We start from the raw sequence: 25,118 nt of genomic DNA, 5'->3' as shown, positions 1-25,118 counted from the left end.
TAAAAAAAATAAAAATAAATAAAAATAAAAACACTAAAAATGGGGGGCGCCTGGGTGACTCAGTCAGTTGGGCGTCCAACTACGGACTCAAGGTCATGATCCTGCAGTCCATGGGTTCTAGCCCTTCATCAGGCTCTGTGCTGACAGCTCAGAGTCTGGAGCCTATTTCGGATTCTGTGTCTCCCTCTCTCTCTGCCCCTCCCCAGCTCGTGTTCTGTCTCTGTCTCAAAAATAAATAAATGTTAAAAAAAAATTTTTTTTTAAATACTGAAAAACGGGTGTCTGGGTGGCTCAGTCAGTTAAGCATCTGACTTCAGCTCAGGTCATGATCTCGAGGTTGGTGGGTTCGAGCCCGGCATCAGGTTCTGTGCTGACAGCTCAGAGCTTGGAGCCTGCTTTGGATCCTGTGTCTCTCTCTTTCTGCCCCTCCCACACTTGTGCACACACTCTCTCTCTCTCTCAAAGATAAATATTTTTAAATATTTAATAAAAAAAATTTTAAGTTCAAAACAAACTTAAATGTTACGATGAGGATAGCACCTTCCCCTCATCTCCTTGAAGCTAAAGGATACTAATCTGTAGATCTCAAAATACAAATACCCACAAAAGTCATCTGAGCCAGCCCCTTCCTGAGACCCAACTCGCACACAGCCACCTGTTGGTGAACACGTCCAGATGGAGAACAGTAAGTGTGGGGGTGGGGACAGACTCCACTATTTCCCAGGATAGCCAGCATTTTTTCTACCTCTCAGTCAATCAAATAATAAACAAAAAAGACACCCAAGAGCAACAAATCAATGTTGGTAAAAGAGCTGATGAATAAAGTTTTTCTCGGCACACAGAAGAGGGTGCTTCTTACAGATTCAGAAAAACAGCATCGGGCTGTGTGGCCCGGCTACATGCTACAGGGCAGGTGGACGGGTCGCAGAACTCCTTCCTTCCCTTCTGGTGCTTCCGCTCCACATTCCCAGGCTCTGCAATTCTCCATGTCTGTTTCAAAGAGTGCCCGGATCCATGTGCAATTCTCTAATAAGGACACTCGGAACAAAATATCAAATGGGACTCTACATGAAGAATTTGCTGAGAGTAAAACTGAGATTCTTTACTGGAAAAATGGCAAAAATTTCAAGACAAATTATATTCAATCTTAACTGAGGAACAAAACTTGACATGCTTTCAGACACTACTCATAAGAATATAAACTGCTACAGTCTTTCTAGAAAATAGTTTAGCTGTACAGACCAAGGGCTTATACCTTTTGAGATAGAAATTCTCCAACTAGAAATTTAGCTTAAGGAAATAACCAGAGCTAAGCAAGAATATATATCTATACAATATTCACTACAGAATATTGGTAAAAAATTATGTGAAATAACCCATGAGACTAGAAAAAGATTAATCACATAAATTACAATGTAGCCATAGGATAGGATATTATGCAACTACTAAGCATATTGTTTTAAGGTATATTTAATGACAGGGAAATGAGTAAACAGTTAATTAAAATTTATAGGTTTATAAGTGTATCAACACCATGATCCCAATTTTTTTCCATTTGTTAAAAATATATACAGACATGCACTTGATGAAAGATGAGGATACATAGCACAATATTAACAGTTCTCTGTGAGTGATGGGGACACAAGTTTTTTTTTTTTTTTAACTTCTCTATTTTTTCTAGATTTTCTCCAGCAAGGAAATAATATTTCATACATCTACATCTATCTATATGCAAACACATACTTATGTTTATTTTAAGAATTGCTGAATATTCAAAGTGTGTCCTCCTACTCACCTAAATTAAGGGAAATTTCTCACTATTTCAGATGGCTCCAGAAGTAGCCTGTGGGGCTAGCTACTGTAACTAATATTTAGGACCAAAAGCTAATATTTATTAGCTCACACACATCACAAGGCCAACAGTGCCCTGGCTGTTCCAAAGCTAGGGCAGAAAACTGCCTGATCTAAGCCATTCACACTCCTGGAGTTGAGCCAGTTCTTAGTCATACAGGTTCTAGTTGCTTCTGCTTCTCCTTCCTCTTGTTACTTCTTGGAAAAGTCTCCACCACAGAAAGAACAAAGGCAGAGAAAGAAGTTGAGACCAAAATATTAGTCTATTAGCAGCTCCAATCAGAAGATTTGGGAGGGCATGGAACCAATGACCAAAATGAGATTTAGAGACCCTCTGTGGACTTTTTTTTTAATGTTTATTCATTTTTGAGAGAGACTGAGAAAGAGAGAGATTGAGAGATAGAGAGAGAGGAGGGGAGACAGAGCATGAGCAGGGTAGGAGCAGAGAGAGAGGGAAACACAGAATCCGAAGCAGGCTCCAGGCTCTGGGCTGTCAGCACAGAGCCTGATGAAGGGCTCGAACCCATGAACCATGAAATCATGACCTGAGCTGAAGTCGGATGCTTAACCAGACTCCCAGGTGCCCCCAAGAGGCCCTCTGTGGACTTTAATGACTCATGCTACACCAGTCCCCAGGGAGAACTGGAAGCTGCTACTTTGTTTAAGATCAAAGTACATGAAACTACGTGCCAAAGTCCCTCACAGACGACAGTGTCAGATTTCACCAAATGTGTGGGTCTTGGGTGGGACTCAAAATCAATCCTCCAAAAAGGCTGGCCATTTCTTTAAAAAGAACATTAAATGTTTCAAGTCCTTCCAGGAAGTAAAAGAGTAAAGGGCCAAGTCATAAATAATTTAACATAAAGATGCTTCATTCCTGAAAGAAGGGATTCTATAGAATTTGATAGTTCTACTGATAATGAATACCTAAATTCTCTGACTAAATACCAGATGACCTCAGTCATGTGTGTGTGTGTGTGTGTGTGTGTGTGTGTGTGTGTATGCTTGGGTATGTAATGTAATGTAAGTGTGTGTACAAGTGTATGGGATACGTCCGTATAAAAGTATGTGAGCAGATGTGGTGGTGTGTGTACATAGGTGTGTAAGAGTGGTGTGCTAGGGAAAGGCAGCAGGAAGTAACAGGAACGGAGTAGATATAAATCATAGCTCTAAATTAACTCAAGGGAACCAATATATTTTAGATGAGCATGGAAAATCTGATTAAAATATAGTGAAACTGTATTAAATACTATAAGCATCACCAATAGGATAAACATATTAAATTTAGATTAAATTTCAACATATCACAAAACAAGGAACATCTCCATGCTGATCATTTAGGAAATTTAAGTATCAGTCCATACTATTCCTAGCCTCACTCAGCTGAAGTTCTGGAAAACCTTTAGTAAATGCCTCATACACTCCAACCAAGTTTGGTAATGTATCTGAAGCCTCACCCCACCAATATGAGGATCTGGAGAATGACTCCTGCTGTCCATACCCTGGTCTGGGCTTCTGGGCACGCACATGAAAACACACACGGCCTTCACCAACCTTCCTACCTACCCATCGGTGACCACCACACAAGAGTGTTCACCTGCCTTAGTTTCTTATATGACTCTCCCTTGTTTGATTCCAACCATCCATCCACCCAACATCAAAAGCATTCTACATACCATTCACTGGTGATCTTATCTATACCCCTAACCTGCTCAGTTGGGGTATAAGTACCTTGGTCAACTCTGTCACACCCTTTCCCAAACCCAAATACTGGACTTCAATCCCCACATCCTCAGCCCCCAGGCACTTAGGTGGGGAGGACTCCAAACAGTTCCCATCTACCAGCACAGGGGAAGCCTCTCCTAGATGCCCCAGCTGCCACGCACATCCCACCACCTCAGTCTGCACCACCCTCCTCCCAAGGATCCTACACATCAACATCTGGTCCCTTGACATCAAACCACGTTGAGTTCACTTTCCCTGCCCCTTTTCTAACATGAGTTTTACTCCTGGCTTACCACCCCTACCTTCACCTCCACACATATATTCATCCTCCAGTCTGGTCCCATTCATCCCCACTTCCACCCCTCCAACTGGAAGTTAACTCTGGTAGGCCTTACAGCCAAGGTAACACAACAAAGATACAGGTTGTGTTTCTCTAACTAAAATGCACTGCTGCTGCTGCTGCTGCTGCTGCTACTACTACTACTACTACTACTACTAATATTTTGCATAGTACCAAACTTACAAAACATTGGTTAGCACTTCCTCCATTTTTACAATCTTGAACTTTACTAGCTACTGCTCTCCATGTATGATCTACAGACACCCACTGGAAGAGGAGAAAAGAATGTTTTGAACTCAATGACACAGAAACATATGTTCTTATACCTACATGTGAAATATGTAAGAGCAGTTCAGACTCAAAAGGAGCATCGAGATGGGCAGTGGGCCCATCAGCCCCACGCCCACCATGGTTACTGCCGCACTGGATATAGCAGAAAGCGGTGAGCCACCGCTGTCCAGAGGAAAGTTAAGGGAGACCAAAAAAACAAGGGCATGAGGTGGAATTCAAGCCCTGTTTCAGCAAGTGTTAAGCCCACTAATATAAGGGGATAAAAGAAAAGCCCTGGTGTAAAACCCAGTACAGTTCACGTCAACCTTGTTGAGAACATAGTCTAGGCAAGATGGCAGGTGAGAAACCCAGTGTCTCCTCAACCCCTGCACATCCTGAGGGCAATAAACTGACCCTGGCCCCGGACACCACAGCCTGGTGTCTCCACAAAGCACAGTCAAGCTCACAGGCAATGGCCTAGAATTCTCTGCTGTGTTACCCCTACCCTTCATCCCACAGCAACTCCCAAAACCTGAAGAGGTTTGTAGGCTTGCCTTTGATGAGCCGCTCAGGTCTCGTCCCGGGTAAGGTCCACATTGCCTGTGCCAAGTGTCCAAAGACAGTGGCGTCGAGAGTAGAAAGCTTGGGCCCCATGATGTACTTCTTGTCACCTGCAGCAGACAGAGCACAGAGGTCATTGGGCTGGCCTGCACTGCCCTACATGGTCACCATGGCATTCAGCACACTCGAATTATAAGTTCATTCAACTGCATGTCGAAAGCTTTGCAGAGTCAAAATGCATGCATCCCCTTTCTCCTAAAAAAATTTAGAAACAAAAGTAAAACAAATTAAATAATTTTATGATATATCAACCCATATGGTAGCAAAACAGGGAAGTAAGTGGGAACATATCAAGAGAAGCAGATGAAGAAGGAGGCTCATGGGGAAAAGGGAGATGTGATCACCCACAGACCTCTGGAGGCACCTCCTTGTCTCAAACGCTAGTAATTGAAGCCGGAGATGCTTGAGAACACCTGGAAGTTTGCTCACACCGTCTCAAAAGTAACCCAAACCAAGGACCCCAAACTCAGCACTTGCTTTTTCAGATAAATACATTTCCTCAGGAAAAACAAGAAGCCTAAAATGAGCTACTTAGGAAGGGTGGAGGCAAGGTGGTCCAGGCCGCCCCTCGGTCTTGGCAACGCTCTCGCCCCTGAGCACCCGTCTGCACAGGGAACACGACATAAAGAGAAGCTAGGAAGCTACAGGTCCAGCCCTGGGATCAGGCTACCACACGATGGTGTCTCACACTGCTGCTCCCGTCTCTCCTTCTCCATCACTGCTGAGCTAGTTCGGTCCTCACCACGTGGACTATCATATCTGCCCTGTTAAAATGGCCCCAGGATGTCTCCCGAGGTACTGGCGGGCGCCGTGGCAGACAGGGGCAGCACAGGAGGCACCGCACGCACCTGGTTTACATCCCAGCAACACCATGATTCACTGTGGTAGGCTGGTCAGTACTCACCCTCTCAGAGCCTCCATTTGCCCATCTGGAAAATGGGGGTGATATCAACAGTGCCCATCTCTTAGGGCCACAGTGAGGATGAATGGCCTAAGGCACCATGTCTAGGTGCCTCACACATTAGCTTCCACGGCAGCAGCCTCTCTGTTTCTCCAGCCCATTCCATATCCCACCCGAACTTAAGTCACTAAGGTATTCTTTTCACTGTGTCACTCCCTTCCACAAATACCTTCAATGGGCTGTGAAAGGGGTTATGAAATAAAGCCCAAACTCAGAACTCCAGGCTCAGAATGCTCTGCCCTCAACCCATGTTCTGGCTTTATCTGTCATTCCTCCCTTATTCTAGCACATCTTGGGGATACTTACCATGCCCCAGCACGCTTGGTGCTTCCCATGGCTGCACTCTTGCCCATGCTGTGCCCACCCCTCTCTCTGCCCCCTACAGCCTGCAAGTGCCCCCCACGTCCCTCCATGTGGTAAATTCTATCCGTCCTTCGAGGTCCAGCACAAGTCTCCTTTCAAAGCTTTCTCTATTCTTTCTGTTGGTAATGGGAGTTTTCAGTTCAGACAGCTCTGTGTGCAAATCTCACTATTACACATATGACCTGATAGGACATTAAAGCCTTTTGTGCCTTTTAACTTCACTTTACTGAGCCATAAAATGGGAAGAATTGCTGGTTGTTTAGATGAATAAATGAGGTGACCCAGGAGAGTACACGAAAGATAGTTCTTCGGTCGCTTGGGTGGCTCAGTCAGTTAATTGTCCAACTCTTTTTTTTTTTTAATGTTTATTTTGAGAGAGAGCACACATGTGACAGCAGGAGAGGGGCAGGCAGAGAGGGAGAGAGTCCCAAGCAGGCTTGTGCTGTCAGCGCAGAGGGGCTCAATTTCATGAACCATGAGATCATGACTTGAGCCAAGTCAAGTTGGATGTTTAACCAACTGAGACACCTAGGTGCCTCTAGCATCCGACTCTTGACTTTGGTCTAAGTCATGATCCCAAGGTTGTGAGATCGAGCCCCACATCGGGTTCTGTGCTGAGTGTGCAGCCTGCTTAAAATTCTCTCTCTCTCTCTCTCTCTCTCTCTCTCTCTCTCCTCCCTGCCCTCCTCCCCCACTCACATGCTCTCTCTCTAAAATAAAAACATAAAAAACATTAAAAAAAAAAAAAGAAGATAAGAAGAAAGGTCTTGCTTCTTCTCACCCAGCCTCTTGAGTGGCATTTTTCCCACACTGTGCTATGTGCTGGTGGGTTTTTTGTTTGTATATTTTATCTTCCCAGCTATATGGTAAGTTCTTTGAAAGTGAGAATAATTTCTTATTTTTATGAAACAAACTCTAATACAATGTTTACTACATGCCAGCATGGTTCTAAATGCTGTATTCTAAAAATATCCACCCATTTCACTATTCTTGAGAGGCAGGCTGACAACACGAAGTATCCAGTGACAATATGTAAACAAGTCGGGAGCAGAAATGGCTGGCTGTGGCAATGCGAGTTAACAGGCCGACACCACAGGGTAAAGCTGGAGGCCGGTGGAGGTACTAGCTAAGGCTGTGGTGCTACTGCAGGATGTAACTGTCCACCCAACACTTTGTACGCTGGAAACTTACACAGTGTTTTACGTCAGTTATATCTCGATTTTAAAAGTTAAAAACAACAACCCAGGGGCGTCCTGGTGGCTCAGTGGGTTGAGCGTCTGACTTCGGCTCAGGTCATGGTCTCACAGTTGGTGGGTTCAAGCCCCACGTCGGGCTCTGTGCTGACAGCTCAGAGCCTGGAGCCTGCTTCAGATTCTGTGTCTCCCTCTCTCTCTGCCCCTCCCCTGCTCATGCTGTCTCTCTCTCTCTCAGAAATAAATAAAACAAAATAAATAAATAAATAAATAAAACACTCGTGACTCATCTTCCATGATTCCTACCCCACCCCTGTGCACACTGTGCTCAAACCACACCAGACTGTCTCTGTCCCTCAGTCCCCTACGCGCTATTCCTCATCCAGGAATGCCCTTCTTCCCAGCCTTGGCCTGACAAAGTTATCAAGAGTCTGGCTCCACTCACTNAAGCCCCACGTCGGGCTCTGTGCTGACAGCTCAGAGCCTGGAGCCTGCTTCAGATTCTGTGTCTCCCTCTCTCTCTGCCCCTCCCCTGCTCATGATCTGTCTCTCTCTGTCTCTCAAAAATAAATAAATGTTAAAACAACAACAACACAGAGACTGAGGAAAACTCTGCAATTTGCTGAACACACCCAAATTGTCTTTTCTGGGGAGGACGAGCAAGCTGTTCATGCCAGAGCCCTTAGGTGTTTCCCATTGCCAACCAACGTCCCCATCACTTGGGTCTTACCCTGGGATCTAAAAGCCCACTACCCCTATCCTGGGAATGCACGGGAAAAATACTATGTGGGCAAAAATAACAAAGCAAACCTGGGTAAATCATTTGTTCTCAAGAGTGTCAGTTATTTCTTAAATGGTGCACCCTGCTGGCTCCATACCTTGACATTAGTGCTAGCATTAGAGACGCAGGTTGGCCGAGGGATCCTGACCCAGAACTCTCGTGCCATCGTGCAAGGACGGGAGAGGTGTGCCCACCAATAGTCCCTACAGGAATGTGCCAGGGCTCAGTCGGTTAAGCATCCAACTTTGGCTCAGGTCATGATCTCATGGTTTCTGAGTTTGCGCCCCTTGTCAGGCTCTGTACTGACAGTGTGGATCCTGCCCTGGGATTCGCTCTCTCCTTCTGTCTGCCCCTCCCCCACTTGCTCTCTCTCTCTTCTCTAAAAATAAACTTTTTGAAAAATACCTTAAAAAACGTTTTATTTTGAAATGACTTTAGACTTATGGAAAAGTTACAAAAATAGCAGAGTTCCTATTTACCCCTTAATCGGTCTCTGCTAATATCAACCTCTTATATAACCACAGTGGATTTATCAAAACTACGAAATTAATATGAATATAATACTATTAACTGTACTATAGACTCCATTCAAATTTTATTAGTTTTCCAACTAATGTCCTTTTGTGTCCCAGGATCCAATCTAGGATCCTGCACTGAGTTTATTTGTCATGTATCCTTAACTCCGCCAATCTGAAACTTCCTCACTCTCTCCTTGTCTTTCATAACCCTGACATTTAAAGAATATCACTATTAAACCACTATTTAAAGAATAGTGGTCACTTATTTTGCACAATGTTCATCAATTTGAGTTTGTCGAAGGTTTTTTATGATTAGATTGGGTCATGCAGGGGCAGCTGGGTGGCTCAGTCAGTTAAGCGTCCAACTCTTGGTTTCAGTTCAGGTCATGATCTCACAGTTTATGGGTTCAAGCCCCACGTCAGCACAGAGACTGCTTGGGATTCTGTCTCTTCCTTTCTCTCTCTGTCACCATCTCTCTCAAAAATAAATAAATAAACTTAAAAAAAAAGATTAGATCATGCATTTTTGGCAACAATACCATGGAAGTAATAATGTACCCTTCTGTGATGGTTACTTTAATGTGTCAACGTGACTAGGCCACAGAGTGCTAAATTATTTGATCAAACATTATTTTGGCTATTTTTGTGAAGGTGTTTTGGATGAGGTTACCGTTTACATGGCAGACTGAGTACAACAAATTGCCTTCCTGAATATGGGTGGGCCTCATCCAATTAGTTGAAGAATAAAGCAAAAGTTCTGACTCTTCCCAGAGTAAGGGAGAATTCCTTCTGCCTGACTGCCTTCAAATTGGGACATGGGCTTTTTCCTGTCTTCAGACTCAACTGGAACACTGGCTCATCCTGGGTCTTGAACCTGCTGACATTTGGATTGGAACCACGCCCTCAGCAATCCAGGGTCTCCAGCTTGCCGACTCACCCAGTATATCTTGTGACATGTCAGCCTCTATCACTGCATGAGCCAATTCCTTATACTAAAATTTTATACTAAATATACATATACCAAGTATATTTATTTATTTACATACATCCTATGGGTCTGTTTCTCTGAAGAACCCTGACTAATGTGCCTTCTCAGGACATCAGATCAGAGGGCCCATGATGTCTGTGTGTCTTACCATTGGTGAGGTTAACCTTGAATCTGTGGTAAAGGTGGTTCCTGTGAGGTTTCTTCACTGTAATGGTACTATTTTTCCTTTTGCAGATAATAATCTTGGGAGAGCTATTTTGAAACTGTATAAATATCATGTTTCTCTGCAAACTTTGGCCCACTGATTTCAGCACCCACTGATGGATGTTATCTGAAACAATCATTACTATGATGTTTGCCTCGTCAGGATTTTCTATTTCTCTCACTCCTACCCGTATTGATTAGAATTTTACTATTCCCTACATCCCCCATTTACTAATGTATTCAATTATTTATTTATGTAAGTATGTATTCATCAATACTTATCTTATTCTATGACTTATAATCCAGTACTTTCACTATATATTTTATTGCTCAAATTGCTCTAGCTTTGGCCTTTTGGACGTTGGCAGGAAGTAATTTTAAGAGGGAAATTGCATTTAGATTTGAGTCTGCTTAGAGACAAACAGGCCGAGCTAAGGTCTCAAGATTTCAGCACTCCCAGCTTTTACCAAGCGGTTCCCATATCTTGTGGCCAGACATTGCAAAAACAAAACACTAAGGGCACTTTTGAAGGGCACTGCAGGAACAGGCTTGGGAGATGAGGCAACTCAAGCTTTATTTTCAGTAGGTAAACTATCTCCACCAGCTTCTGGAGGGAAGGACAGAAGCAGCTGAGACATATCTGAGCACCCATGACTCGCTGCCAGCCTCCAGGTTGGGAGCGTGGACCACAACCACTGGTGAAGGCAAATGAAGGTTGAACATATCAGAAATCCTTGGAGGGGAGGGATAGCAGACTCCCTGAGGGCCACTCCACCGGAGGCCAGTCTCCAAGCACCTGGAATACCTCTCTGAGGGTGCAGGGCACTCCTGGCTGTAAGGGGGAGCCCCCAGCACAAAAGAGTGTGGAGTAGACCCAGCAAGTGAAGGCAGGGTGACTTTGGGTGCCCAGGGTGATTTCACAGAACTCCATGCCCTGATGTTCAAGTGGCCATTAGGGAGACAAGTGAGGGAATACAAGTATAGGGACCAAACAGCCAGAGGGGAGGAGCAGAGGAGAAGAAAAGCCCACAGCAGGGGCAAAAGGAATTGGCTCCACTGAGGGCTAGGGAATGAATGCTAGCTGGTCCTGGGTGTTTCTAGAATCTGACCTACCTGTCTTGAGCGGTCTGGGCAAAACCATGATGCAGATGCAGTAACCTTTGGGGCACCCAAGGACGACCAGAAATTGAGTGGGTGTGCTGTCAAGAATAACAAGAATGTTCTATGGCCTAGAGGATATTTGCTCTTTGTCCCTCAGACTTGAGCTCTGATTGGACTTTATCAAGATCACTGGTCAAAATCATATAGCCCCATTAATCCAAGGCTACTTATCCTGACCTCCAAGCCTGACCTCTGGCTCTTCCCCACACTATCTTCCAATTCTCCTATCATAGACAGCAACTCAGGGCTGACCAGGAGACACCAGGACACACCAAAGATGAGAGTATATAGAAGAAGACTCAGCATGGCCAGGTCCCTCACCTCCATTCAGACGGACTGAGGTGACGGGTGGAAATGAAAGGGAAGGGGGAATATGGAGAGCAAAGCCACAGAGCTGTCCAGGGAGAACTAAATCAACATGGAGTCTGAGAAGAATGGTCAGAATCCAAGCCTGAAGATTCAGGCCAAACTGAGAGAACAAGTAAGCTGTAGAGTTGAAGCAAGCTAGGCTTGGTGAGCAGGGGAATCAAGGGAGGAGGAGAAAAGCAGACAACTTTTCTAAGTGGGTCTTAAAAGTTCCACTTAGAGGTGGGACCACATAATGGTGCAACTAAGAAAGAACTCCCGATTCTAGGCTGTTTGCCTGCTGCCTGGCTCTCGGCCTCCACCATGGGGAGGATGGGAGAGGGTTGACAGCTGCTAGCTTTCCTGGGTCCCCAGCAGCACAATGCCAAGGTCTAGCTAGCATGCATGCTCTACTTCAGTCAAACATGCTGAGTGTTCATCCTATCTACCTACCCACCCCCCCATCCCCACCCCCCCAGCGTCAAATAACTCCTCTTAACCGATCTGTCTTCCCATCAGACTCAGATCAGGTCCTCCCTCTTCTACTCCGTGAAGACCACCCGCACTGTCCTGGTCCCACAGAGTACCTCTCATTGCCCACTCCTCTGCTAAACCCAGATCTATAACAGCTTAAAGCAGGGCTACTCAAACCATAGTCTGAGACCATAAGCATCACAAATTCTCATGTCCCATTTACTGAATTAGAATGCCTGGGAGTGGGACTAGAAAATCCGTGTTTCAACAAGCTTTCAGGTCAGCTAAAATCATCTGGCGAGTCTGCAGTTCTTGGGCCATACTCTGAATGGCACTGTTCTAGGAGATTCTTACCATGCTGGAGTTTGAGAAGTATTAGTCTAGACTAGATCTGTGATCTTCAACTCAAACACACACCATTATCACCTGGAGGCCTTTTAAAAAATACTGATTGATGCCCCATCCCCTCGCCAGGAGTTTCTGATTCAGTAGGTATGGAGTGGGACTCAAGAACCTGCATTTCTAACAGATCTCAGGTAATGCTGATGTTGCTGGTCCAGGGGCCACACTTTGAGAACCACTGATCTAGCTCACTCAGTAGATAACTCATATACATGCCATCTCATAGTCTGATTTAAGTGCATGTCCTATCTCCTCAAGTAGTTTTTAAGCTGTTTGAGGGCAAATAACCCTCTGGTTTACTTTTCCGTCCACCAGGTACCTATCACAATAGAAACCGTCAATTAGATGATAATAACTGTAAGTATGTTTGATCTCTGCCCTTTCTTAGAATGGAGAGCTATTTGTAAGGATTAAAAGATAAAATAATGTGAAAGTACTTTGCAAACTAGAAGTGCTCATTTTTTATTTAAATTTTTGTTAATGTTTACTCATTTTTGACAGACAGAGAGAAAGAGGCAGAGAGAGAGAGAGAAACAGGCTCCAGGCTCTGAGCTGTCAGCACAGAGCCCGACACGGGGCTTGAACTCATGGACTGCGAGGTCAGGACCTGAGGTGAAGTCAGACACTTAACCGACTAGGCGCCCCTAGAACTACTATTTTAACATCACCTGTATTTAGGACAAGTACTGCCTGTGGACAGAACCAGTCCAATGTCTTTCCCACAGCAGAAATCCCTTCTCCCACTTTCCCCCCACATATTTCCCAACCCAGTCCTGCTGGGGACTTGTCCATCACTTCTTGGGCAGGACAGACTATTCTATGGTTAGACAGTTCCGAACACTGGACAAAAATATGACTCTTTAGAACTCCCACCATTCATCCCAGCTCTTTCCTCAGGAACGACGCAAAGAATTTATGGCCATATTTACTCCACCCATTCCTAGGAAAGTAAATCGCCACTAACATATTTCTAAGTGAAAGCTGACCACCTGCCCATGTACCACTAGGAACAGTGAGTTGGAAGTTTACTTCAGGGCATTGGAAACAGCTACAGAAATGAACCTTTGACTCACACCTGTTGCCTCCCTTACTAATTTTGTTCCCATTTTCCACTGGTCATGACCAACTCTGCTTCTGCAATTTAGCATTAAAAGAAAGGGCTTTGCGGAGCACCTGGGTGACTCAGTTGGATAAGCATCTGACTTGGGCTCAGGTCATGATCTTGCCATTTCGGAGTTTGAGCCCCACAAAAGGTTCTGTGCTGACAGCTCAGAGCCTGGAGCCTGTTTCTGATTCTGTGTCTCCTTCTCTCTTTCTCCACCTCCCTTGCTCACACTCTGTCTCTCTCTTAAAAATAAACATTTTAAAAAAATTTTTAAAAAGAGAAAAGGCTTTGCTAGAAAATATAAGTTCAAGAGAGAAATTAAGTAGTCAAAAAATTTCAAGCATGCTTTTTTCAATTAGTCTAAGAAATAAAGAAAAACTGTGAATTTCCTTCTATTGATATGACTATAAGCAGATAATTCCAGGAAAGTCAATGTGGACACCACCCATATTTCTATTTGTCCTTCTCTCACCTTTAATTAACTAGGAATTTGAGAAACAAACATTTTTTAGTACTTTCCCCAAGGACAGCACAGGTCACAGAATCTTACCAGCCAACCTTCAAGAAGACACATTAAGCTCTTTCTCTGCATGCAAGTCTTCAAGAGAGCAAAGCCCCAGGAAAAATAAAATCTACTTTCTGTTCTCTCTTACACTCCTGATCAGACCCTCTTTGTTGACCTGCTTCCTTTAAAGAGCTCTTTTCCAGATTTCCAGTATACTCTAAAATCACCGTGTGTGTGATCCTTTCAATTATGAGGGAGAAAGGAGTTGCTACCTTATATGTGAGGTTATTAATCACCAAAAGGACACACCAGAAGAACACCTAAATTTCATTCCTCCTCAGAGGTAATTCTGATGGTCCTATAATTTTCTGTAAGAGTCTCTGAAAGAACACCTAGAAAGAATTTTTCTCAGCTTGTATGAACCATCTCGACGGAGTCCCCACTGACCAAAACCAATCATCTAGCCTCTCCCTCCCCATCTTCTCTTTGCTGATGTCCCGGCTCTTCAGATTTCCTACGGATGAGACCAGGAAGTACATCCCATCCCCACTACATGGAATGAGTTGCACTTGTTCTTCTATACTTCGGTCCTCGTAATGTGTCTGAGCACCTTAGGAATGCCACACACCCAAAGCCTCCATGGGCATGCAACTGTAACTTGAGAAAACTTGGATAAGGGATTTGTACCAATTGTGGAAAAACTTCACACATGGGAAATCTAGATTAGGAAAGCATTCCTCGGAAGGAGGCAAATGCCTGCTCAGACTCATGTATTATTATAATTTAATACCAGTAAACAGCAGCTCCTGGAAATCATAAAGAACTACAACTAACTTCTCTAAAGATGACATAATGTTACTGATTCACTGACGATCAGCCTTACTCATCTCTTTTCTTCTTCTTTTATTTTAGAGAGGGAGAGAGAGAGTGCAAGAGGGAGAGACAGGCCGAAGGAGAGACAGAATGTTAGGCAGGCTCTATCCTCAGCACGGAGCCCAACGTAGGGCTTAATCCACAAACCTGGGATTATGACCATAGCTGAAATCAAGTCAGACTCTCAACCGACTGAGCCACTTAGGTGCCCCTATTCATCTCTCTTCTTAAAGATGCTACAATACTGTTGCTTCTGAGTCTGACTACACACTGGACTGAAATCTGAGGAGTATAAAAATCACACGGGTCTCCCCAGTCTCACCTCACCTTCCCAAGTACACATTCTTTTTTTTTTTTTTTAAGTTTATTTATTTATTTTGAGAGACAGAGAGAGAGCACAATCAAAGGAGGGGCAGAGAGATATGGAGAGAGAATCCCAAGCAGACTCTGCACTGTCACCGCAGAGCCCAGTGAGAGGCTTGAGCTCACAAACCGGAAGACCCTGACCTGAGCCAAAACCAAGAATGAGACGCTTAACCAACTGAGACATCCAGGATCTCCCCTCAAGTACACCTTCTGAGGGTAAAGAATATAGATCACTCAACTCAAACTATATCCCAGGAGAGGCTTTCCCCTTAGTTTCATTTCTGTCTTGTCTGCCCTGTATTTGGGCAAAGGAACCAGCAGTTCTATCTCTTAATTCACTAAGAACTATCTGGTGGCCCCACATTCTGGTTTGGTGAGTGAAACGACACATCAGACAGAACTCAGTGTCACAGTGAAATTTAAGTTCAAATCCTTTTATAAGGAACTTAACTTTTTTAAGAAGACTGACTAGTAGTAGATTCCCATGGGAGGTTTTGTGTTCGGCCATCAAGGCCATGCAGTCTCTACTGTCCTCAAAGAATTTTATTCATTTTATAGATCTCAGGGGTCACCTTAGTCAGAACCCAGGATCCTCAACCATTTTCAAACATTGGAGCATGCACCAAAAACTGGTAAAGACCTTTCACCCCCAGAACCATTTAGGGCCTGCCCAGAGGGATGGATCTTACTCAGATTCACTCAGTGGGCACAGGTCCCTTGAGGTAAAATCAAAGCTATTGACTTCATCGTTAAACATGGAAATCTGGGGCGCCTGGGTGGCTCAGTCAGTTAAGCGTCTGACTTTGGCTCAGGTCATGATCTTGCGGTTCGTGGGTTCGAGCCCTGCGTGCTGACAGCCAGCTCAGGGCCTGGAGCCTGTTTTAGATTCTGTGTCTCCCTCTCTCTCTGACCCTCCCCTGCTCATGCTGTCTCTCTCTCTCTCTCTCAGAAATAAATAAAAAACATTTAAAAACTTAAACATGGAAATCCTATCCATTCTTAAATGATATACCCATGACTATGCTAAATATCACATCAGAATTCTAAGTGAAGCTTCCTTTTAAGTGCAGTACTGAATCTTGATCCTACTTTATAGGAGACCTTATTACTCCTATACTGAATGCTTTTGTCCATGTATCCTCACCATTAAATGGTTGAAAATGTGCCACATGACTTCCCAGTGCAGACTCCTTTCTCCAAGATTGCTGAATCCAGAGACAGAAACCTCCCACGTGCCAAGCTCTATTACTTTGGAATAGATACAGATTTCTTCAGAGCCAAGACAAAAATAATCCTTTAAGAATCAGAATGGGTAATAATAATAGTATCTTGAGAGACAGAAAGATATGATTCTACTTCTGAAAGATGTAAAACCTTTTACTAAAAAACGTGAGGCAAATGAGATCCGCCACCTGCCACCCACCATAGCGGGATAAGCATTCTTCCGTCTTCTGACAGCCTGGCGTCACTCTTCACAACTCAGCAGTCACTGAGTCTCCTGCCGGGATTAAGAGGATCAGAGCTACGTAGGTGTATTTCTTATTGCTGAATAACAAAGTACCCCAAAACTCAGCAGCTTAAAGCAACAAACATTTATTACCTCACAGTTTCTGTGGGTCCATAATCCAGGCTGCCTTAGCTGGGTGCCTCGGGCTCAGGGTATCTCACAGGCTATAATGAAGAAGTTGGCCAGGGTTGCAGTTAACACAAGACTTGATGCAGGGAGGCTGTTACCAAACTCATTCACAGGCCTCGGGTACTTGCTGGCTCTTGGCCAGAGACATTCATTCCCTGCCACACGGACCTCTCCAAAGAGCAGCTCACAACAGTGCTGGCTTCCATCAAAGCAAGCGAGTGAGAGCAAGAGCAAGAGAGAGAAGATGCCCAAAATGGAAGCCACAGCCTTTTTATAGCCTCACCTTGGAAAGGATATCCCATTGCTCCTGCCATATCCTATTTGTTGGAAGCAAATCAATAAATCCAGCTTACACTCGGTGGCGGGGGGGGGGGGGGGGAAGGGGGGGGGGGGGGGGGGGGGGGGGCGGGGGGGGGGGGGGGGGGGGGGGGGGGGGAAGTATACAAGAGGATGAACACCAGGAGGCAGGGATCACTGGGGGCCGTCTTGGAGGCTGCCTGCTACAGGAGGAATCTATTAGAGCCACATACAAAAGCATTTGGAAGTTAAATGTCATGATATCTGTAATTTACTCTAAAATACTAGCACACCAAAAAAAAAATAGCTAAAGCAAATATAACAAAATGTTGACAAACATTAAATCAAGATGATGATTATAAAGCTATTCATTGGACTACTATTCTGTTTTCTATGTGTCTGAAAATTTTCCTAATTAAAAAATCAAAACCACCCTTTTCACTAATAACGGATCAAGGGGGAAAATTGTATCAACTAGGCTAGCTCTTATGACATTATAACATTTGGCAGAAAACCTCAACGTTTAAGTAGATAATACTAAACCATCCTCATCTAACAGGTTACTGAACTCAGCTACTCGGAGGTTTATTTGGTACCTAGATGCTCTGAAAGTCTCATCAGAATGATTTTTTTGCAACTTTGTCTAGATTGTGAAATCAGTGAAGAAAGAAATCACACTAGATGATGAGCCCTACTTGAGTGATAGCTAACACAGTATCCCCAGTGCCCAGCCCCATGCCCCACACCTAGCAGGTACTCAGTAAACCTATTTTTCAGTGAACAGCAACTTTTATAATATCTTGCCCTTAAGTCTTGCAGACCAAAGTTGTCCCTCCCATACTTGATGGCATAGAACTCTTGGATCTAGAACTCCGGGGCTCAACCAAGGGCTTGTATAGGTGCTTGAGCTAGTAGTTCATGAAGAACTACTAGGCCCTGTCCTAGATGGCTATAGCTCACTGTTTCATGGAGGTAAGATGGCCTTCTAACCAGGTAACACAATGGGTCAGGACCTTAAGTTCCCATGAGAGGACATCGAAGCCTGGACCACCTGGTTTCTAATGCAAGGAGAACTCTCTTAAACTCTCCATAACATGGAAGACCTATACCTCTGGTAGTCACCAAAAGAATTAAACATAAAATAGCTGTCTCAGGGCTAGCTAAGACTCTCTCAACTTCTCCCCCCAAAACTATCTTATATCAAACGGTGGATCTATGAGGTGCCTGTGCTATGGCTATAGGATAAGTTATCAAAACTTTTAGGCTCTCTAAGTTCCAACTTTATAACTTGTATCAGAATATATATATGTATATACACATATATATATGTGTATATAGGAACTACATGCAATGTTTAACCTTGAACTTTTATTAGGAAAATTTTTATAACTGTTTACATTCAAGAACACTGTGTATAAGGGTCACCTAGCTGGCTCAGTCCATAGGGCATGTGACTCTGAATCTCAGTTATGAGTTCAAGTTTCCCTTCTTCTTTTAAGTTTATTTATTTATTTTGATAAAGAGAGAGCAGGGGAGGGGCAGAGAGAGAAGGAGATAGAAAGAATCCCAAGCAGGCTCTGCACTGTCAGCACAGAGCCTGATACAAAGCTTGAACTCACAAACTGTGGGATCATGACATGAGCTGAAATCAAGAGTCAGAAGCTTAACCAACTGAGTCACCCAGGCACCCTTCAAGTTTCCCTTTTTATCTTGGTAGCCAAAAAAACTCAAAGTTAATCTGTGCCTGATTCCAGGAACACATTCCAAGAACATGATTTTTTCACTCAGTTCCTGAAAGTTTTATATTATGGTTCAATATGTTATATTCACCTCCCTTACATGGGGATTGCCTCAAATTCCTTTTGGAAGTTAGTATTCATTCAACAAACAGCTACTGAGTGCCTACTATTTACCAGACCTTCTGTTAGGGACCAGGGTTAGAGGAAAGCCAGTCAGCCACTTCCTTCAAAATACTAAATAATGTTCTCAGGCAAGGTTTGGGGAAAGTTGGGGTGGGGGACACAAAAAGAGACCAGACAAGTACAATATAGTATTCCAGGATGGAAGTCATTACAAAATGAAACAGGAGAGAAGAGAAACATCCAATGTAGGCAGCCCCATGGGGCTAGAGGAGGTTGAGAACATCAAGAAAGTTTCTAAGTAAAAATAAAATTTAAGAATCTGTGGAACTAAGCAAGGCAAGGGAGACAGCCGATGAGAAGCCATGGAACTGCCCAACAGCACAGTGCGCTTCAGGAATCCAAGGGTGATATGCTGTGGTAGAAAGCGATGTGTGTGAGAGGGAGAAGTGGGAAGTGAGGATGGAGATGTGAGCAGAATTCAAGTTGTAAAGAAAAGGAGTTTGGATTTTAGTCTAAAAGACTGGGAGCCTACCGTTCTGATGTACATCTTAGATTAAACAGGAGGCAGAATTAAAAAACTGACCTGGAGATAGGGACATCAGCTAAGAAGCTGTGGCAAAATCTAGGCAAGAGACAGTGGGTGCCCCTCCTGTAGCTATGGGGCAGAAAGGAGGTAAGGAGAAAGGCATGTGGTGAGCACCTGGTGATGAGGTATATCCATTTCTTTGGTGAGCAAGCACTGACAGAGCTCCTGGGTCTAAGGACTCCTGGGCCCAAGCCTGACCCCACCACATGGCTTATTAGCTATGTGATCTTAGGTCAGTTAGTAAGCCACTTGTACCTCAGTTTCCTCATTTACAAACCAGGCATAATAATACTGATAATACTTTTGGTGAGAATGAATGAGAATAGTTCCTATCTCATTTAATTCTCACCAAAATCATATGCAAATAGGTATTGTTATTATATTAGTGTGAGGACACACACACACACAACTATATGTACATATTATATATTTATAGTAGATACGTCATATCATATATAATATGTATAATATATTAAATATTATATAATCAATGTACTATATATTATGTATATTATGAAAGTAGGGATTACCATACGAGGGTTAAGTATTATATACTGAATCACTATTTGCTTAAGCACATTGGCAATGCTCCATAAATATTAGCTCTTGTCAACATTTTGATTATATGCAAGACAGCTCTGGAGGCTTGGGATACCAGGAGTAACAGAACAGACAAGGTCACCAGTCTTGTGGAGTTTACATCACATGGAGCGATGATAAACAAGTCAATCAATAAGTGATAAGTGCCACACAGAGAATTAAAGTAAGGTGACACGATAGGGGGTGACCTACAGCTACACTAAACCACTCTGTGAGTCAGGGAAGGCCTCTCTGTGGAGGTGACATTTACCCAGATATGCAAATGTCAAGGAGGATCTAGCAATGCAAAGAGCTTGAGGACAAGAATTTTAGGCACAAGGAACAGCTAAGACAAATGCCCTAGGTCAGAAAAGAGCTTGGTGGGTTTGTGAAGCAGAGAGAAACCAGTGTGGCTGGCATATAATGGGCACGGAATGAGGATTAAGAAATGAGATTGGAAAGCAGGCCAGGCTCTGGCAGTAGAGGCTTTGAAAGCCACGTGGAAGATAATGGAAAAGGAGAAATACAGAATAACTTTTTAGCATCCAACGTGAATGACTGAACGGATGCCGATGCCATTCGCATGGAGGTCACAGGTTTGGTGGGAGGGTGAGGAGTTCTTTCAGGATGTGCTGAAATGAGGTGGCTGTGGGACACCTACGTGCAGATACAGAAAACAGCTGGACTCAGGAGATGACCAGAAGGTGGGGGATGGAATCCTAGGAACCACCGTAGGGGCCAACGGCAGGCTGTCCCCAAAATGTGCCACTTTGGCATATTGATTATTTTACGTAAAAGTTACTTAAAAGAAGCCCATGCAAGGACACTAAGACCCTCCTCCTTCCTCCTGAAAGCAAGAAATAAATCTCCCATGTGAAAGGTGTCCTCCCTATACCAGGAGGCAAAGAGACGATCTTACCACCAGAGGCAGGAAATTTAGAGCCGAGAAGACCGTATAAACAACTGTGTTACTTTTTACTAATTTATTACTGTAGCCCAAATACTGTTTAGAATTCCTTACTAACTGAAGCTCCTCAAGTTTTCTTTTTCCTATCAATTCCTCATAGATTTATTGTCTCTTTGTCCAAAAATTATACAAACTGCCTGCCGTGGTCATTTCTTTAGGTCTCAATCTCATTATCAGGGCTCTGTGTGTATGTAATAAAACTGGGGCGGTGGGGGGGGGCTGTTGAGGTGCCTGGTGGCTGAGTCAGTTAAGCGCCCAGCTTCGGTTCAGGTCATGATCTCATGGTCTGTGAGTTCAAGCCCCGCGCCCAGCTCTGTGCTGACAGCTTGGAGCCCAGAGACTGCTTTGGATTCTGTGTCTCCCTCTCTCTGCCCCTCCCCCATTTGTGCTCTGTCTCTGTCTCTGTCTCTCTCTCTCAAATATAAACATTATTTAAAAACTGGTTTTTTTTAATCCAGTTAATCTATCTCAAGTAAATTTAACTTTTAGTCCAGCTGGAAGACTTTAAAAGATAGAAAAGGATTTTTCACTCCCTTCACCATCAGTATTTAAGGAACCTGCAAAGAAAAAGCAGGAAAGAAGGGTCAGACAGATCCAGTAAGTAAGATAAAGGCTAAAAAGTGTTCTGCAAAGCTTTCTGGCTTCTCCCAGACCACTTGGGTTCAAATCTAAGCTCCGCCATTTACCAACTGGGTGTCCTTGGGCAGGGGACCTCATTATGCCTAAATTTCTTCGTGGGAAGGATCACTGCAAGCACTAATGAGTTCCTACAGAGTAAGTGCCTGCATTGGGTTCGTAGGTTATAGCCAAGAACCGGGACACAGCCTGAAACAGCAAGACACTAATGCCTCCTCAGGGGGTGCCCAGGAATCTGCGACTTGAAAATGGAGGGTGAAGCCTCCAGAGAAAGAAAAAGCCTGAATCCTTTGTTCTTCAACACACTCAAGAAACCTCATTTCCATGGGTCTTACAGAGGGCCAGAGACACTCCTCAGAGTCTCTCCCTCAGGTTAACGTTTCCTACTTCCAAATAAAGCCTGAAATAAGGGAAGGGAGAGACTTCTGTGTAAGTAGGAGGAGCCTGTAAAGAAATACAGGTTGAAGAGAGAAAAGAGAATTCGAACTCAAACTCCTGAAGAGGGAAGGGTGGGAGGGGGCGGGACTCCGCAGAGTGAGGAGGCTGAGGCTGACCAGGCTGACTGCACCACTGCAGGATGGGGGAGGCGAAGGGCTGGGCGAGGGGATGAGAATAGCTTCCATCATGGATGTCGGGCTAGGCTGAGTGACAGTGCAGTAAACAGGGGAAGGGTGGAGGGGCTAACAAAATGGCAGGGTGGGGAGAAGGTGAAAGAGAAGCCTGAGATTGAGAGACAATCAGTGATCAAGTGTGGGAGTGAGATGGGCTGCTCAGAGTGCGCTGGCAGGCTCTCAGGCCCTGGTCAGAGGTCAACAGCACCAGGTGCCCTCTGAGTCCGGAGCTGGTCCAGGGAAGAAGGTAGGCAGCTCTGTGGAAGGAGCAGAGGTCACTGCAGGGTAGGGTCGAGGCTGCGAGGTGTTAGACAAAGGCCCACACAAGCACTATGGATGCCTATGGTGGGGTCAGGATTGAAGAGGATAACCTTGGGTCTGGCTGTCCATCTACATAAATCTTTAAGATTCCAAGCGAGACGGAGAAAATAACTTGCCTCAAACATCACTGAGAGTAGATCTGTCAGATGTAAATAGATCAATTACATGTTAAAGGAAACCTCAAATTCAACAGAAAAATTGACAAAGGATTGGAACAGCGAATTCACATAAGAAACAAGAAAATAAAAAGGATAAAAATATATCTTAGAGGTGATTAAAGAATCAGAATACAAAGCAACCTTAAGGTAACAGTTTATAATAAAAAAAGTGGCCAACTTTTTTTTTAATTTTAGGGATCAGACCCGTTACTCATAAGCCTTCCGTGAAACTGGTACCTCAATCTTTTACTGGTTACTTTGCGAATCTGTGCTTGTCTTTCGGAAAACTTCATGGCAATGCCTAGGTACAGACCTAATGATGTTCATGACCTTCCACCCAGTAATTTCACTCCTCTGAGTCTACTTAAAGTAAATAATTCCTCCAAAGTGAAGCATATTTAATTTTACCATCTGCTTTAAAAAATGAGAATACAAAGATATGTATACATTAGATATATTTCCTAAGAATTTACATGTGGAAGATAAAGATAGAATATTGTTACTCAGTTAGGTAATAGAATGACAATATCTAAATTTTTTCCTTTGTTTTAAATGTTGTTTAGTCTTTTTTTTTTTAAGTTGATTTACTTATTTTTGAGAGAGAGTATGCACGAGCAGGGGAGGGGCAGAGAGAGAGAGAATCCCAAACAGGCTCCATGCTGTCAGCAGAGAACCTGATTCAGGGATCGATCTCAAAATCGAGCTATCATGACGTGAGCCAAAATCAAGAGTCTAATGCTCAACAAACTGAGCCACCCAGGCACCCCTACTGATCAGTCTTTTTAATATAAATTGAAGTTTTTAAATAAAAATGATGTATTACAATACATCAGGTCATCATTTATTATAATGCCTCCCCGAGTTAGGTAGTCGATGCAGTGATCCAGGCAAATCAGCCCATCAGAACACAGGTGCAGAGGGCCTTCCGTATCTGGCAATAGGAAGGGATGTGTACCAGTAAAGATTTTAAAAGTGTATTATCTACACGGTGCTATCTTGTGAATTTTTCATTCTTTTATTCCAATCATTCAGGAATTGGAACCCTGAAATTTTAAACACAAAGTCAAAGACACTTTTCTCAGAGGAAGAAATCGCTAGAACGCCCCCAGGGTAAAGTAGAGACCAGATCACTTCTGTCAGAATTAGACCAACCAATCTGTGCTGCTAAATAAGCCACAAAGATGTCTAAAAACTCGGGACTCATTTGCATTTAATTTTATTCTGCTAAAAGTTATTTTTTTTTGTTTTCATGAATAACCAACATACTTGTGCCAACTGAGATAGCAACAATGAAAATGCAAAAGAAACTAGCCACAATCTGGGCCGCAACTGCCTAGGCCCTGGGAGGGTGCAAATACCATGAGAAGGGCCTGGCCCCACCAGCCCCTGGCTATTTAAGGACACCATGGCCCCCTGTCCATCCATTCCTCCCTCCTCCTTCTGGAAGTCTAGACTTCCTGAAAAGAAGCATTGATGCCCATTACTGGCCTGCAAGCAATTTAGAGTTCCTGAAGAATATGTATAGACCTGCCAGAGGAAGTCACTTCCACTTCAGGAGGGGAGTATAGGACTCCAGGAGGAACATGTAGAAACGCTCAGGCACTCCCTGGAACCCAATCAATAGAGGTAACAACAGAATTTATGATTTCCAACTCAAATTATTACTATCCCTGCATGTGATTTTAACAAGCCACTAATGCAAACATCCAGAAGTTATACGAGAGCCAAAAAAAAGCGTTACTGTTAGCTTAGCGGCCTGAGACCTAGTCCTTTGCCTCTCTGACCCTCACTGGGCCTTCTCATCTGTAAAATAACTAGCTCTCAGAAGTGTGGTAAGATACAACATCTTGAAGATGCTGTGAAAATCTTTAAACATATCTATGGGGTGCCTGGGAGGCTTAGGAGGTTAAGCATCCGACTCTTGATTTCGGCTCAGGTCATGATCTCATAGTTTATAGGTTTGAGCCCCACCATTGCTCTCTCTCTCTCTCTCTCTCTCTCTCTCTCTCTCTCTCTTCCCCTGCCCTATGCTTACGCAACTGCACGTGCGTACTGTCTCTCCCAAAGATAAATAAACACTTAAAAATGTTTGTAATGTATCTACATGTCTAAAATTTATCCTCATAAAAAATCAGCCTACCAGGCTTTCGACATAGAAAGAAGGAAAGACTGTGTGAAGCACCACGCGCACACACCCAACCAGGGTTACCCTGGACACAAAACTGAACGAAGTAGGCTCCGTTTGTTCTGAATTTTCTCCCTTTTGATAGCTGCCAAACCAAGGCTCAGGCCCCTCTTGGGGCCCTTTCTCTACCTACCCAGTCCCTCCTCCTGGCACCCAAGCTGGCCTTGGATGCTCTAGATTAGATTACAGGCACATCAGAGTTTAACACTTGCTGAGTTTAAAAAACACCTTTTC

At 43.9% G+C, this 25,118-nt stretch overlaps 1 protein-coding gene across 7 annotated transcripts in view; it reads right to left on the bottom strand.

Annotated features, from left to right (window-relative positions):
- FAXC (failed axon connections homolog, metaxin like GST domain containing) overlaps positions 1 to 25,118 on the bottom strand; it is a 72,027-nt gene that overhangs the window by 5,407 nt on the left and 41,502 nt on the right. For all 7 annotated transcript variants that reach the window (XM_039252126.1, XM_039252130.1, XM_039252127.1 and 4 more), the window contains one exon: positions 4,741 to 4,857. In XM_039252126.1, the coding sequence (XP_039108057.1) occupies positions 4,741 to 4,857 (117 nt within the window). The remainder of the gene's footprint in view (positions 1 to 4,740; positions 4,858 to 25,118) is intronic.

This window comes from Hyaena hyaena, unplaced genomic scaffold (genome assembly GCF_003009895.1).
Source record: "Hyaena hyaena isolate Hyena2069 unplaced genomic scaffold, ASM300989v1 scaffold_408, whole genome shotgun sequence".
NCBI classification, from domain to species: Eukaryota; Metazoa; Chordata; class Mammalia; order Carnivora; family Hyaenidae; genus Hyaena; species Hyaena hyaena.
The sequence above is the reverse complement of the archived record's forward strand: the minus strand, read 5'-3'. Positions and strand labels throughout refer to the sequence as shown.